Source organism: Epinephelus fuscoguttatus, linkage group LG19 (genome assembly GCF_011397635.1).
Source record: "Epinephelus fuscoguttatus linkage group LG19, E.fuscoguttatus.final_Chr_v1".
NCBI lineage: Eukaryota > Metazoa > Chordata > Actinopteri > Perciformes > Serranidae > Epinephelus > Epinephelus fuscoguttatus.
Genome location: NC_064770.1, coordinates 35,021,751 through 35,038,153, shown reverse-complemented (window position 1 = coordinate 35,038,153; position 16,403 = coordinate 35,021,751). Strand labels below are relative to the sequence as shown.

The 16,403-nt window shown below is 40.9% G+C and overlaps 1 protein-coding gene across 2 annotated transcripts in view; it reads left to right on the top strand.

Moving 5' to 3' along the window:
• The first annotated feature begins 222 nt into the window (after window positions 1-222).
• baiap2l2a (BAR/IMD domain containing adaptor protein 2 like 2a) overlaps window positions 223-16,403 on the top strand; it is a 33,401-nt gene continuing 17,220 nt past the window's right edge. For both annotated transcript variants that reach the window (XM_049560759.1, XM_049560757.1), the window contains exons 1-7: window positions 223-559; window positions 1,033-1,108; window positions 6,778-6,864; window positions 15,544-15,605; window positions 15,692-15,763; window positions 16,002-16,082; window positions 16,171-16,302. In XM_049560759.1, coding sequence (XP_049416716.1) covers window positions 500-559; window positions 1,033-1,108; window positions 6,778-6,864; window positions 15,544-15,605; window positions 15,692-15,763; window positions 16,002-16,082; window positions 16,171-16,302 — 570 coding nt within the window. In that variant the 5' untranslated portion in view covers window positions 223-499. The remainder of the gene's footprint in view (window positions 560-1,032; window positions 1,109-6,777; window positions 6,865-15,543; window positions 15,606-15,691; window positions 15,764-16,001; window positions 16,083-16,170; window positions 16,303-16,403) is intronic.

Below are 16,403 nucleotides of genomic sequence, written 5' to 3'. Positions count from 1 at the left end.
TACTATACTCTAATTTATTATTTTTATATCCTTTTATTTTCTATTTATGTGTGAAACAAATAAAATAAATAAATAAAAAACTACAGCATCCAGCTGTTTTAATAAATTATTTAAAAAGGAAAATATACCCATTTCTCCAGGCATACATATAATGATTTTATGCATTACAGGGTGAAAACACATCTCTGCTATAGTCTTGAATAAAACATACAATATAGCGTACACACACTCACTCAGACACACACGCCCAGACAGTCAGGGTTTACAGCATGTGTCAGCATGTTTTATGGTTGAGCCATGTTTAATTATTTACTCCAGTCTTTCTCAGGCCACAGCGGTGTCAGTTACCAACACACTAACACACTGCCTCCTCTCCTCCACTCCACGTCCAGTTCAATACGATTAACTCTTCTCACACAGAGGCTCTGCTACGTTTCCTGGATGATTTAAGACCTGCAGACCCTCTCGAGGTTTCACTGACAGTTACACTATTCTGGAAATGAACATGTCGGGGATGAATAGTGATCAGCTGCACCGCTCCACCTTGGGGATTTACTCGGTGAGTAACAGAGACTTTGTGTGGGCTCAAATTAGACAACAAACTTACCCTAGGCAGCAAGGCAGACGGGTGTGAGAGATACCCACATGAGAGTCCTGCACCGTGTTGTGATTTCTTCTCCAAAGACACTCTTCAGGAAACTGGGGCATTTTCTGGAGAGTACAGAAACATTTCTTGGTTACTGAGGAGTGAAGCTCAGTTTAACTTTTTAATGTAATTTCTGCCGAGCAAACATGATGTGAATACACAAAGCTAGCTTCTGATTCAAGGAGTATTTCCTTTGCTCCAGTCTTAGGTTTGTCTGTGCTGCGGTGTTGGGAGAGAGAGTTTGTGCTCATAAATACAGACTGCATTAAAGATGGATTTTATTGATTCTCCTTTAGGTGGGTCTTAAAGTTTCTCTGTGTTTCAAAGTGGAACAGAAACTGTGGTGTATATATGTGTGTGTGTGTGTCTGTGTGTGTCCCAAACAGAGCTTGATGGATGACTTCAACCCGAGCCTACAGAAACTGGTTTTACTGGGAAACGGCTACGTCCAAGCCTTCCAGGGTAAGACGGAGAGAAAGAATCTGTTGATGAACTTATTTCACTTTTAGATACACCTGCCTTTACAACTGCTATAAACTAAACAAACTATAATGGCTTTACATGGACAATGGCAGCTGTCAGTTTCACTAGACCTAATTCCAAAGTCCATATGCTTTGGGAATATCCCAGTGCTGTTATTGTCTTTATTATGGGCCTGTAACCAAGGCCTACAGAGGCTGTTATGACTATATTGTCACCAGACAAACAAAGCCCCATAATGTCTCATTTCCATGTACAGAGGTGGATTCACAATGTCGCCTTGAATTTATTTCCATGGTCTATATGTGACTATGTTTCCTAAAAAGGTCAAGTGTGAAGGATTTAGGGTCATATATTGGCAGAAGTGGAATATAATATAATAAGTATGTGCACATATCTACGTAGGGAGTAGGTCCTCAAGCATGAAAATCACCATGCTGCACCGCAACGTTTTTAAATAGCCTAGAATGGACAAACCCTACAACAAGCAGCACTGAAAAAACAATTTAAATCATCGGATCCATTTGTTTTGGAGAGGAAGACACCTCTGAGAATAATTTGGCTCCCAGCAAAATCTTAACAATGAACACTGAAGGAGCTCTAACCTGCAGAAGTTTCAGCTGGCTGCAATCTGTAATTCTCACCACTAGATACCACTAAATCCCCCTAAATCTTAGACACCGCTCCTTTAACCCTATGGGCCCGATCGACGCATAGTGCGTCCAAATTCACACCTGTTCTTCTCTATGGTTTTTCTCCGCAACCGTGAGTCATAGCGAGAAGCCACGCATATCACGTGAAACAGCGGGACCGTAGCTTTCCGACATCAAGCACTTGTTGGCAGTCCAATGTTTTCACAGCGAAAATAAAATGATAAAGTTACACTAAAATGATGTATAACAGAGCTTTCATACAGCTTTGCACACACATTACTCCTGGATGGATTACTGATAAATGCAGCATTGCACAGAAATGCCACGTATATCACATGAAAGTGCAGGACCAGAGCTTTCCAGTGATGCCACACACATCATTGTGCTGTCATCCCAAAATGTTGTAAATCCAGATTTATTGTCTACAAAATAAAAACCTGATGAATTTCTTTACAATCCATTATACAGATCTTGTTATCAGTCACTTCATATAGTGAGGAATGATATTATTACTATTTTTCTATGATCTTAGATGTAAATATTGCATGTTTCTCAGATAAAACACATTTTTGACTTGTGAATGAGTCAATGGAATTTCTTGCAATAATGAAAAAATACTGGCAATCATGTCCGCCTGGCACAAACCACATGTTTTGGACAGCTGTGAAGTGACAGAATGTCCCAGCATCATGGTTCTTATGTTGCCAGATTCCAGAGAGTCTCCTCTCTTCAAATATGGCAGAATATGTCAACTTCCAACTTGCTATGCTGAGATACATGTAAAAATGTAAGAATTTGGTCACACAGATTTGTTTTTTTCATTGATATAAAAATTAATATAAAATACAGGCACATAGAAGGACATGAAATGATGGCAAATATGGTTAGCCCAGATTGTCCTGAAAAAAAAAACAAGATATAGCATGTGTATGTAGCCTTTATAATGACTGTGATATGAGCTTAAAAGTAAAGGCAGTAAAAATACCCTAAAAAGGCCTAGGGCCCATAGGGTTTAAAGGGCACTTTGCTGATTTTCAACCACCTTTTAAACCAAAAAGGTTCCACCAATATGACTGCCCTACGAGGTGGAAAATTCGGCACCTCGCATCAACGTGTCTAAACGCTCGCAGCTTGCCGGCAGAACGGCCCAACATTCGCTGAAAATCTGGCAGTGTAAAAGGGGCTTATGATTGTTTCTTGCCAGCCGGCTGCCATTGTTTCAAACAGACGTGTTTGTGTTACATCCATCTCCCACCAGCAGGAGTGTTTGTTGGTCCGGTGCGGCGCAGTGCATTCTGGTAGTTGTAAGTTTTCTCCCTTTTGAGCAAAAATGTCTTTTTTTCTGGTTCTATTGCACAAAGTTAAAACACTTTTGTGTCTTTCTACTGCATAAACATCCTGGTTTTATAAATAGCCATCTCTCCAGCAGTAAAACAAATCCTATGAGGAAGAGAAGAGGTCGGGATTAAACTTTTAATTTGAATCTGAATGCACACTATCTGCGTCTATATTTTATGTCTTAATTATCCACATCATAATCACCTCTAATCCCTGTGCAGTGCATTCAGTGAGAGAGGCCTTTGAAATGCTGACGTGTAAATGAAATTCAACTGCAGAAGCAGTTTTGCATGATGATGCTTTTACGATGATGCTTGTTATATTACATTAAAGGTGTTTGTTTAATATATGCAGGAGCAGTAACACTACATCATCAGCAACTGATTCATAGCAGCAGCACTGCGCCAAAAGCCCTGCAGACATAAAATAAAGATTATTAGGTCTCCTGTGCCACCTGCACAGAGGCTTAAGTCCTCTCCATGTGTTCAGGGTGGAGCAGTAATGAGCTCAAGCCAAGGCCAAGAACGGATGCATCAGTCAGTCAAAAGAAAAGTAACTGCCAACTATTTTGATAATTGATTAAAAGCAAAAATGTCAAACATTTGCTGGTTCTAGCTTCTTAAATGTGAGAATTTGCTGCTCTTTTTTGTCATTTATGATGGTAACTGAAGAGACTTTGACTTTTGGACTGTTGGTTGGACAAATTAAGCAATCCAAAGATGTTGCTTTGGGCTCTGGGGAATTGTAATGAGCACGTTTTTCACACTTTTTTTTGACATTTTATAGACTAAGTGATTAGAATAGCTGCAGCCCTGCCTTGAAAATCAAAAACTAATCTTTAGACTGTGCCTATCCATTGTTATCACAGCACTATCACAAAGGTTTTCACTACTGAATCCATTAGCCTCACAGCCTCGGGGAGTGTGTGTTTGAATGGTTAGCGCTGGTTGTAGCCCCATCTGTCTCACCTGCTGAAAATCCAGCTGATGCTCACTCACGTCTGTCTAAAAGATCAGAACACCTCTGCTCGGGGAGTTACTGAGGCAACACCAGACTGAAGATTTGACCCTGTTTGACTAAATACTGCTCTACACAGATAGCTGTGACGAGAGAAAGGCTGAGGTTAAGAAAAAAGGGTTTAAAGGGGGAGTTTGAATTTTTTTGAAGTGGGGTTATATGACATACTTATCTATAATCTGTGTATTACGTACAGTAGATGGCAGCGGCACACCCCCAGTTTGGAGAGGCAGCAACGAATACAGCTACAGAAGCTAGAAATGAACCAGTGTGGACAGGCGGCAGCAAAATGTTTTTAAAGAAAACTCCCGTCTGAAGAAAAATAGTAGCAGTTTTAAGTGTACACTATATTGAGAATATTTTCACTGCTTTCCTCTGGTGCAGACAGCTATACCTGCTCAGTTAGCTTAGGGCCTTAGTTTGCTTCTGTCATCTTGTGACTTTGGTGGATCTGAATAAACCCATGTGAATGCCAAAGACACACTGTAACACAAACTAACGAGTCAAGGCAGAGATAGACCAGCAGCTGTGTTCATTCATTCATTCATTTTTTGTAACTACTTTCCTGTTGGGGGTCGCAGGGGGGACTGTAGCCTATCCAAGCTAGGCAAAAAGGGGGGTTCACCCTGGACAGGTCACCAGACTATCACAGGGCAGGAAAGTCCAATCAGTCTTCTTTCAGCATTGGCAGTATAAAAACAAAATCAGTGAGTGCAGCAAAATGCCGCCTACCTACTTTTGTTCATACAGAATGTGCCTTTTTCGGGGCAATGGGGGGCGTGAGCAAGTAACAAAACGTGTAGCTCAGCGTGTGACGTAAACAGTGACGTGGGAGGGAAGCCGCGGCTGATCAGTCCTTCGGTGATTCTCTCGTAAGTCGGCCCGTCCTTCACCGTCCCCGTCATCTGACGGTTAATGGCCTCTTCGTTTGCGAGGACAAGGAGGGCGCGCAATTCCTTGTCTCCCCAGTTGCTCATCTTTACAGTGTCTGTCAGGTTTGCGTTTCCCTCTTGCTACTAGCTGCTCATTCCTGCTATCGTCATCAACAGCTCCTCCCGTGGCGGAAGGGCACCTCGTTCTTTTTAAACCAAAAAGGGTTCCGTCAATATGTCTACCCTATGAGGCGGAAAATTGGGCACCTCGGATCAACTCGCCAATTTGCCTCTGTGTGTCTAAACGCTCGCAGCTTGACGGCAAAACGGCCCAACATTCACAGAAAATCTGGCAGTGTAAAAGGGGCTAAAGAGACAGACAACCATTCACACTCACATTCACACCTACGGGCAATTTAGAGTCACCAGTTAACCTGCATGTCTTTGGACTGTGGGAGGAAGCTGGAGCACCTGGAAGAAACCCCCCTCACCGGTGACAGTGCTAACCACTGCACCACTGCACCACCGTCTGTGTTCAGCAGTGTTAAATTACTGCTTTTCTTAATGTAGTTTGGCTTTGTAGAAAGTGATACAACAGCTTCAGACTCCCACTAGATATCGCTGTCTCACAGCAGGGTAGAGTGGTGAAAATATACTAAACACAGCACACACTAAAACTGATACTGATTGGTCGCAGTGATAGCAAAGACAGTGAAGAGGGACTTTGGGGTTATTGCTGATAAAGAAAACTGAGGCTAATAAACAGCATACAATCACAGTGAAGGATTTCTGAAAAAGTCTGGGGTGATTCATTGATTCGTCGATTTGCAAAAAGTAATCTGCGCCCTGTGAAAGCATGAATTCCTCCAGACGACAAGCTGCAGCTGAAAAACGTCGCCCGCAAATTGGGAATGCCGCATCACAGCAGTATAACTGCTGCATGGAGCGATTTGTCAAGAGACCACCTGTTTACTTTCTGTCCTCACCCGAGTCATTCTGCACAGCTGCTGACATAACGTTAAGCAATGCATCATCTAAGACTGTTATTGGGCCTTTTTAAATTTCCTGTTACTTTAACAGCACTGCACAAGTGAGACAATGGTTTAAACGAACACTACAGACTGTCGTTACAGTCTGTATATTGTTTCAGTAATTTTCTTGAATTTTCTTCCTTCTTGATTGATTCATGTGTCACAGCAGTTCTTTTGAATGTGAGGTCCAATAAATGTTTCTGATCAGGCATCAGATGAAAAAGGGTCTGTAATTATTTTTATTATTATTATTATTATTATTATCATTATCATTACTGTATTTTATTTTTTTTATTCTTATTGTTTTCAAAACAGCAGTGATGTGGAAATTAGACTGATTTGAAATATGCCATAATCGTTACTGTATTTGAGAGAAAATTATTAAATAAAATATTTAAATATTAATGTGACAATTTTCTGTAAATTAATTGTTATATTGAGCAATAAAATAAATAAAAAGTAAGAAATAAAATTAAGTGTAATCAATAAATTAGTCATTAGATTAATCGACTAATCAAAAACTCATTACTAGATTAATCGATAGGAAATAAATCATTAGGTGCATCCCTGTTTCTGAGTACTGCAGAGATATTTGTGTGTATGCAAATTTGAATTACCAAATTATTTCCTTTATTGTAATTAATGGCTCTGTTTACCTTCTCTTGTCATTCTGTGCCAGGGAAATTAATTTTGCCAATTAAATTTGCATTTCAAATGGCTGTTGTGTTTGTGTGTTTCAGCTCTGGCTGTAACGAGTGAGGCCTACTTCAGTGCACTTTCACAGATTGGAGAGAAGGCTCTGCACACCATTTCCTCACACTCCTTAGGTAGGTGTGAACATGCATTCACGGGCAGATGGCTTGTGCAATCCAATGATCACTGAGTGGAAACACAAAGAGGGTATTTCTATAGCTACAATCCAGGAAGTGAGCGTTTTGTCTTTGATGTGTTTATGGCCTTTTATTAAACTAATCAAACAGTGTTCCTCTGTGCCATGGAGACCAAAGTTTACCCTGTGGCCGTGCTTTGTTACTCCTTTCACTATTACTAAGCACCAGTGCATGTGTAGTGTGTGTGTGTGTGTGATTAGCACACTCTTTGATGTGTAAGTGCCGGAAACATACAGCGATAAGTTATTGAATTTATGGATTGTACAGTATCTACAACAGTCAGTGCTTTCAAAGACCCAAAGAAAAACATGGCAGAAGTCTCTTATTAGATTTATGACAACAGTTCAAAGTTAGATTGCAACACAGAGACTGTTTTTTCTGTGAGTTCCAGCCAAGAAGTGTTGGCAGAGTAGGTATCAGATGCCAGCAGGCACCATGAATAATAGACGATGACAGGCAGCCGGCCGTGCTCTGCTCACTTAACCCAGCCACTCTAAAGGGGAGTCGTGTTAGGTTTAGTGGCTGGAGCTGAAGATAATGGCCACACTGGATTAGAAGTCTACTCTTACTGTTAGTTTCTTCAGTGAGCAGATGGATCCCAGCATGCATTTCAGGGACAGCGACAAGTCAGTCAAAGCTCAACAGATATTCTTCAGAATGTGATGTTACGCCGTGTTAAAACCTGAGATTTAAACAGCTTTGTAGATGGTTTCAAGCTTTTATCACATCCCTCTCCTGCCCCACACTAAGTATAGGCCTACGTCTGAGTAGGGATCGACTGATATGGTTTTTTCAGAGCAAATGCCAATACTGATTATTATGAAACAGAGATACCGATAGCCGATATTTACAACCGATATATGTCTGCTGTAAAAATCATAGCTGACACAGAATTAACAGTAATTAAGTAACTAACAGTGACGAAGTTGAAGAATATGCCAGCAAAATAAAAACAGATTCATAAAAATAAATAAATAATACACAATAATCATAAATACAACATTTAAAAAATAAAATTAAAAACAATAAAAAATAATAAAATAAAATAAAAGAGAGCTCAATTAAGAGCCAGGCTAAAAAGGTAGGTCTTGAGTTTACTTTTAAGAGCCCAGAGTGGTACGTGCAGTCAGTGAGAAGCACACTAGGGGTAAAACAGCGCAGCTAAGGAAAACAAAACTGTATATCGGTGGAAAAAAATCACCGATACTGATAACCCTAAAAATTCACAATATCGGCCCTGATAATTGGCCAGGCTGATTATCTGTCGACCCATACATCTGAGCACAATATCAGTAAAGGGTGAAGACAGCAGTTGGCCATCAAAAGGTACTTAGAGGTTCGGACTTCTTCGCTCAGAGGGAACTTATTCAGCGTCTCTCCCTCTCCTCTCTCGCTGTACGCACACTGGAGTCGATGTCGTCAAGTGATTTTGTCATAAACCTTTGGTAATGTAAACCTACGTGACGCATGCGGCTCGACAGAAACCTCCATAAATGTGATTAGAGGAGAAATGGCAGAGCATAAAGGTCCAGGTGGGAAAAAGAGAAGGAAATCACCTGTTGATTTAAATATATAGATCCCAGGGGACATTTTTTTTGTATTTGGGAGCTGTTTAAATGTGTAAGTTGTTGAACTATTAATATTGTATACAGAACCTGAATCTCACTCTGAGTCACTGCTGTTGTTCACAAACTAAAGAAATGAGAGATCATTTTTCTTTAGATTTTATTGAATATTTGAAGCAAACTGTAAAACTAGATCACTGAGTTCATAATAATTTTTTAAACTAATTTGTTATATCTTCAAGAATATCGTTATCGCAAAAATACCCTGAAATATGGTGATATTATTTTAGAGTCATACAGCCAATATAAATCAAGATTATGTTGCTGTCCTGTCTTTGTCTCGCCTAATATGTTTTTATAAACATATTTTAGTGTTGTGTTTTGCTGTAATATTGAGGGTTTGTTAACCAGACATTTGCACCACTGTTTCCTGCACAGTGAAAACATGTACAAAATAAAAAACACAAACGGAATAAAACTGAGCTCAAGCAGTAAAACTAAGCAGCGCTGATCAAATATAAACAAAGATTCTGCAAGTGAGTTGACCATTTCTTGCCTCAGATATTTTAAGAAACATGTTTTAGCTCACTGTTGAACTGTAATACAAGACTGTGGCCCATTCCCAAACCACTCCCTACCCACTACCACTTCACTACCAAGGCCCAATCCCAATACACCCCTTAACCCTACCACTTGCCCCTACCCCTCCGTTTTGCGTGTTCATGCATAGGGGTAGGGGTGTCCCGATTCTCATTGAGGCAGAGGGGAAGGGCAGAGTGCTAGGGCTATATGGCCCTCCAAACGGAGTTTTTTCAGAGGCACACTTCAAAGCGAGTGCTACGAGAAATCTCAGAGAATGCCTTGTGAATCACAGGCAAGATGGCAGGGAAGGCTTCACAGGCAGTGAAAGAAAACCATAAATGTAAGTACTTTCTTGGTAACTAAAGATTTAAAGACTATGATAACCATCGGAAATGTTGTTTCAATGTATTATATACATTTGTTCTAACAAACATAACAAAAAAAAAATCGCTAGTTGTGAGGTTTCCCCGGCAACATACTCGTCGCGTCTTTTTATGACGTCACTGACGACTAATGATGACGTTTCTGGGTTTGAAGGGTTATCCAATTTCGTAGGAGAATATTTCAACCCCTACCCCTTGTAACTTTGTTGCAAGGGGTAGGGGTAGGGGCGAAAATGAGAAATGGGATTGGGCCCAAATGTCACTCCAAATCAAGTTACACTCGCAGCTGTGGAGGGCACTCCTGATTAAGGGGAAGTGTATGAAAGAGAAGCCAAACCATGGGACGCCCTCGCCACTCTCCTGGAAGAAGGAAGCAGATGTAACCATGGATACCGACAGATGCTTTGTGAAAACAAAATAGAGCAACAGGCTATTAAAAAATCATTTAAATATTAATTGAGTTAAATTTAAAAAAAAAACCTTTAATAAGTCAGATAAGAGATACAGTGCAGTGTAATCAAAGTAATTAACTTGTTCATATTTTCTAGACACAGTTCACACATTCACAGATGAACTTTATTAATTACTCTGGGTAATCTTACTGCCATCCTGCTTTGCAGCATTCCTCTTTTTAGTAAAGAGACTCATTTTTTATTGGTAGATTGAATAACTGCTTTGTTTTTTCTTCTTTCCCTGTGAACATATAATTATGTATTTTTTAAAAATCATGAGAATGGGATGAGGAATTTTTTAGACAGTTTTAAATAGTTTATTTAAGCATATGGACGTGTAGGTTTTCATCTTTTGACACCAAACATTCTGTGAGTTTGTTTGAGACTGTAAAGTCAGTGTGAGGGAAACAAATGTGTGTGTTTGATCTAAAATATTTTACAAAGTATAAAGACGGAACTTTTACAGTACGTTGTTTGCTCTATTGTGATGGTGCGCTTCCTGCTGGGCTCATCAGAAGCCTGCACTGACGCACACTCGCTATCTAAGGGCTGAGCAGTCCACTCGCACTCAGCGATAATTGGTTTGGGACGGCCCTTAATATGGCGGAGCTCCGCGTGACCACGCAAACGCAGGGGGAGTGAATAGGGCGAGGGGATAGGGGCCGGTTTGGGATTGGGCCTGTTTGTTACCAGCCGACCGCCATTGTTTCAAACAGATTTATGGTGTGTTTGTTTTGTATTCAGAGGTCAGAAGTGGGAATGAGATCACCTCTGAGTTCACAACAGTTTTTGCATTCTAGTTGACAACGGTGGACAAGTCGGCAAAAAACATGGACGCCCGCAAGAAAGCCTTTGTTGCCTTTGCACTTTTTAGCAATATCAGTTGATAACAATGCTCCATGTGGTAATTTGCACATACAGACAGCGCAGCAACATGCCCATGGATAAAAATTGAACAGTACTACGGGTATGGCTGACCAAATGTAAAACAAATAAGATAAAACTGCTATAAACAGTACTTCAGCAGAGTGTTTATTCACTATGTAGGCTATGTGACCGGCAGCCATCTTGAATTCGTAAGTCGGGGTTGATGCGGTTGCTCTGAGTTTGTGAGTTGGATATCCAATCTCAGGGTGCGTTCGAGTTTAAACTTCCGACAGGGAACTGGGAATTTCCGACCTCCAAGTACAAAACAAACGCACCAACACTGGTCTGGTGCAGTGCAGTGCATTCTGGTAGTTGTAGGTTTTCTCCATCTTGAGCAAAAGCATCCGTTTTCTGTTTTTTTTTCCGGTCATGTAGCACCAGTTTCAAAACTATTTGTGTATCTCTACTGCATAGACATCATAGTTTTATCAAGAAGTCATCTTTTAAGCAATAAAATACTTCTTCAAACCTGGAGAGACATCACTTTTCTTGTGCTGCTCTCAGACACCTTTTGCAAATATTGAAACCTTTGAGCCCTGAGCGAATTGGTGTGACTTCTTTTGAAAACATAGGAAAAAAGGCAGTGAGTAAGTTGGTAAGAAATGTCCCACAAACTGCAAAAAATTAATAGATTTAGAAAATTATTTAAGAAAAAAAAACAAAAGGGAAAAATGTGGAAAAACTATATTTATAATTACTATTAATACATTTTAAAATCATGTTACAGATTTTTAAAGTAATTTTTAAGCATTTTTCCAGGTGAATTCTTTGTTTTCAACTTTACTTTTTTTGTTTTGAATTTTATCTTTTGACCAATTTCTTGCACATTTTTTTGGCTCACTGCCTTCTTCTCATGTCTTTGACAGAAATCAAGCCAATGGTTAACTGGTGGCTATTGTGGAAATATCAAAACACTATTTGGCAACTAATTCAATAATACTGATTGCAAATCTGCAAAAAAGTACGATCCCTTTAGACTAGCTTGATAAAACTGGGATTCACTTAATCGTCATCATCGTCTTCTAAGCACAGCAGGAGTCTTCTTCTGCAAATGTGTTGACACTTTTTCATAAATAGATTCATCATAAATTACACACACTGCTTCACCTGAGGACAGTTATCACAAACATCTACAGTCTACATCAACTGTTGAGGATTAAATTACATGACAGAGCCGCGGGCCTGTCCTTGCAAGACTGACAGGCACAAATAAAATGGACGACACTGTATTAGTTTCTATAAGGGGTTTTTTTGCCTGTTGAACTTTTAAATCTAAAAAGAACAAAATCTGTTGGGCTGCGTCTGAAGTGATTAAAGTAGTTGGAAAGACACCACTGGAATTGAATGACTCTTTTATTGACAGGAAGCACACTAGGTTGTAAAAAATGTGCTGAATCAAGATGGTTACGTGGAGTTAACTTTAACACAACCCTGATTAACTTGTTTTGGGCAGTGTGGAGCTTACTTTTATGTTCTGTGGTGTACTGTTAAACCAGGAAGTGCCAGCGTAGTAAAAAGGACATTGAACTAATGCTCCGGCTAACATCTGCAGCACTGATCCATCCAATACTCTGATTCTCTTGCCAAGAATTTAGTCTTTTGGCAGATTTTAATGAGGGCTTTCATCGCCATGGCCTCCCCTGGGAAATGTTAATCTAACATTGGTTTCACACATTTCTCACAGCCTTTTAAAAAACAATTAACCCAGATCTTAAGGAGGACCCAAAACTCTGAAGGATTAACTGCAGGAAAACAAATAGTCACAGATAACAGAATGACATGCATATGAAAGCTCTGACGCACCTGTGTGAAACACCTTTGCACTTTGCAATCAGCCCTTATCCATCTATGAAATACGCCTCCTCTGTGTTGCTATTTGATCAAGGAGGCCAACGGAACATTAAAATGAATAATTTATGTGACAAAATTAACAAAGAAACTTTCATATAATTAGTTTTTATTTCTACAGTCGGCCTACAGTTTGCTGCAGAGATGACGTTTTACTGTAGGACGACATGCAAGTTCACATTGCTCTGGTTCCCCTGTCAGAAAGCCAATGGGATTTTTCTGCTGGATTCAATCGAACTCGAGTTAGTTTGCCCCCTCAGTGCGGTTTGTTTGGGCAGGTGTGAACACAGCAATCACACTCAGGTGTGCACCAAAACAACCAGACCAAGACCTTCTTGAAGAGGTGGTCTCAGTCTGGTTACAAATGAACTCTGGTGCGGTTGGTTTGTGGTGAGAAGGTGTTCCGACCTGGATGTGAAGCAACTGCAGTCACATGACACATTGTTTGGGTTAAACATGAGCATGTTACAGTCCTGGAGGATTATTAATGTGCACCTCCTCCTGTACTGCCTTAATATGCACATTCAGCACATCCAATGCATCAAAACATTGTTTTCTAGTTGGAGCCGCGTTTGCCTCGTTTTCAAACTGTATGGTTTGACTAAAATGAACAATGACAGCAATATAGTCCACGATGAGCAGCGCTAAAATCAACCTGCATAGTTGTCCCTCCATTGTGACATTAGAAAGTGTCACATTTATCTTGCAAGTGTACTCTTCTTCAACGTTTGCTTTACTTCCTGGATTTTTCCCACATGGAAATTCTGACCAATCAAGAGCAGCTTTCTCACACAAGGCATCTGATCTGGTCCGCTTGTAAATGCTGCCGTGAGAACACGAACCAACTCTAGGCAATTATACAACTTTGGAACAACATGAGTCCCTGATTCAGACCAAAGGAGACGACTCTAGGTCTGAAAGCAGCCAGCTGCAATCATCAACTCTCACCACTAGGTAGCACCAAAGTCTCCTAAATCTTACACACTGGACCTTTAAGTCTCCACAGGAAATACAGTGATGAATCAAGTAAACACAGCTTACACAAAAAGCAGTAGGCTACTATGCAGGAATTGTCGGTTACTGATTATAAACACAACATTTAAACTTCCGCTTTGTCCCTACACTGCCTGTATGTACACTGCTACTGTACAAGTAACGTTAAACTAACATACCTGTGCAGCAGAGAACAGACTGACTCCGTGACGCTCTTCATCCCCTTCCTCTCCGTCAGTGCTCGCCAGTGGCTCTGTTGGCATTTCACGTCACTATATTTGCGTTTTCCGGCGCTGTGTCCACGATTTTCACAGCTTTCTCTTCGAGAGGTGGTGCTGCATGTCGCTACTTCTTAATTACGTCCGGGGCTCACCTGTGCGCGCTGTTATTGGCTGAGGCTGACACACCCAGAGCCCAAAGGGTGCAGCCTACAGATACCTATAAGCCTAGTTTGCTTCTCACACAGGTCTGTAGGCATTGTATTCGGGTACTAAGCATCTGTTTGCCTGCTGTTGTTTCCTAAACTAAAAAAATATGTTACCACTCTGGAGTGTTGCAAATTCAAAATGTGATATTTGTATCATTTTGTACATAGACTAGACTATAAGTTACAGTCTGTGGTTTTGTAAATAATACGTTTTTGGATTTGGAAATTTATTTGTTAAATTTTAGATAGATTTTGAACATACACTCACCGGCCACTTTATTAGGTACACCTTGCTGGCACCAGGTTGGACCCCCTTTTTAATTCTTGGTGTCACGGATTCAACAAGGTGCTGGAAACATTCCTCAGAGATGTTGGTCCATATTGACATGATGACATCACACAGTTGCTGCAGATTTGTCGGCTGCACATCCATGATGAGAATCTCCCGTTCCAGCACGTCCCAAAGGTGCTCTATTGGACTGAGATCTGGTGACTGTGGAGGCCATTGGAGTACAGTGAACTCATTGTCATGTTTGAGATGATGTGAGCTTTGTGACATGGTGCGTTATCCTGCTGGAAGTAGCCATCAGAAGATGGGTACACTGTGGTCATAAAGGGATGGACACGCTCAGCAACAATACTCAGGTAGGCTGTGGTGTTTAAACCATGCTCAGTTGGTACTAAGAAAATCTCCCCCACACCATTACACCACCAGCAGCAGCAGCCTGAAGCGTTGATACAAGGCAGGATGGATCCATGCTTCCATCTGAATGTGGTTTTTCCAATCTTCTATTGTCCAGTTTTGGTGAGAAAACCCGTGTGAATTGTAGCCTCAGTTTCCTGTTGTTAGCTGACAGGAGTGGCACCTGGTGTGGTCTTCTGCTGCTGTAGCCCATCTGCTTCAAGGTTGGACAAGGTGTTGTTGCTTCAGAGATGCTCTTCTGCACACCTTGGTTGGAACCAGTGCTTATTTGACTTCCTGTTGCCTTTCTATCTGACCTCTGGCATCAACAAGGCATTTTGGCTCACTGGATATTTTCTCTTTTTGGGACCATCCTCTGTAAACCCTAGAGATGGTTGTGCTGAAAATCCCAGTTTCTGGCACCAACAACCATGCCACGTTCAAAGTCACTCAAATCACCTTTCTTCATCATTCTGATGCTCAGTGTGAACTTCAGCAGCTCGTCTTCACCATGTCTACATGACTAAATGCATTGAGCTGCTGCCATGTGATGTGTTAAGCAGCAGTTGAACAGGTGTACCTAATAAAGCGGCTGGTGAGTGTATATGAGTGTAACCATACAACATCAAACAACACAATTTGTAGGTCTGGCGGCCTACTCAAATGACCACCTGTGGATCTAGAGGACTCACCACATTGAAAACCTATCAACATGACTGAAATATTAAATATATAACGTGATGTAATTGTCTTTAAGGTGAGGTCCTGATTCAGATCTCTGAGAACCAGAGAAGACTCACCACTGAGCTGGAGGGAGTAGTAAGTTACATCAGCAGTAATCAGTCACAACTTGTCTTTCTCGCTCCATTTTCTCAAGTGTTTCATGTGATTTTGTGTCTTTCCAGTTCCGCTGGTTCAATGTGGAGGTTCTTCAGGAGATGGATAACAACATTAGACTGGACAGAGATTACATATCAGTGAGTGAGGGGTGCTTCAGCAGGGTCAAAGGGGACTCTTACAGAATGACTCATAATCATTACCTGAAATAAAAAATAGAATTAATAACTGCGGGGTATCATGGGAACACTCATGAACCGAGGGGTAGTGTGTGTGGCTCTGGAGTGAGTTATCTGATAAATTAACACATTGATATCGCTCATTAAGTCATTAAAATGAATGGGTCTCCATTTTCATTTCATTCTCTCTCTCATGCAGGGCAGCAGGAAGCACTACGAGATGGAGGTCCACACACAGGCAGCGGCTCTGGAGAGACAGCTGCGGAGAGGAGCCAATCAGGTTGGAGCAAAAATTCAGCCCCAGTGTATTGGAGTGTGTCCTTGCACAGTATAGCTCTATATGTACTGGTAATTATGTGTTTCCTCAGGATTGCAGCGAGTATATGCAGTTCCTCAGGGAGAGTCACTGCGAGGCTCTGAAGGAGGAGGAGAGACGATACCGCTTTCTGTCTGAGAAACACTGCGGCCTGATACAATCCTTCGCCCACCTCATGAATAAGGTGCTTCAAAAAGCATTTCACTGTTTTGTGGTTTGTTTTGGCTTACAGGTGCCAAATGGGTCAGGTTTGTCTTACAACTCGCTGCGATGGATGTCAAGAGG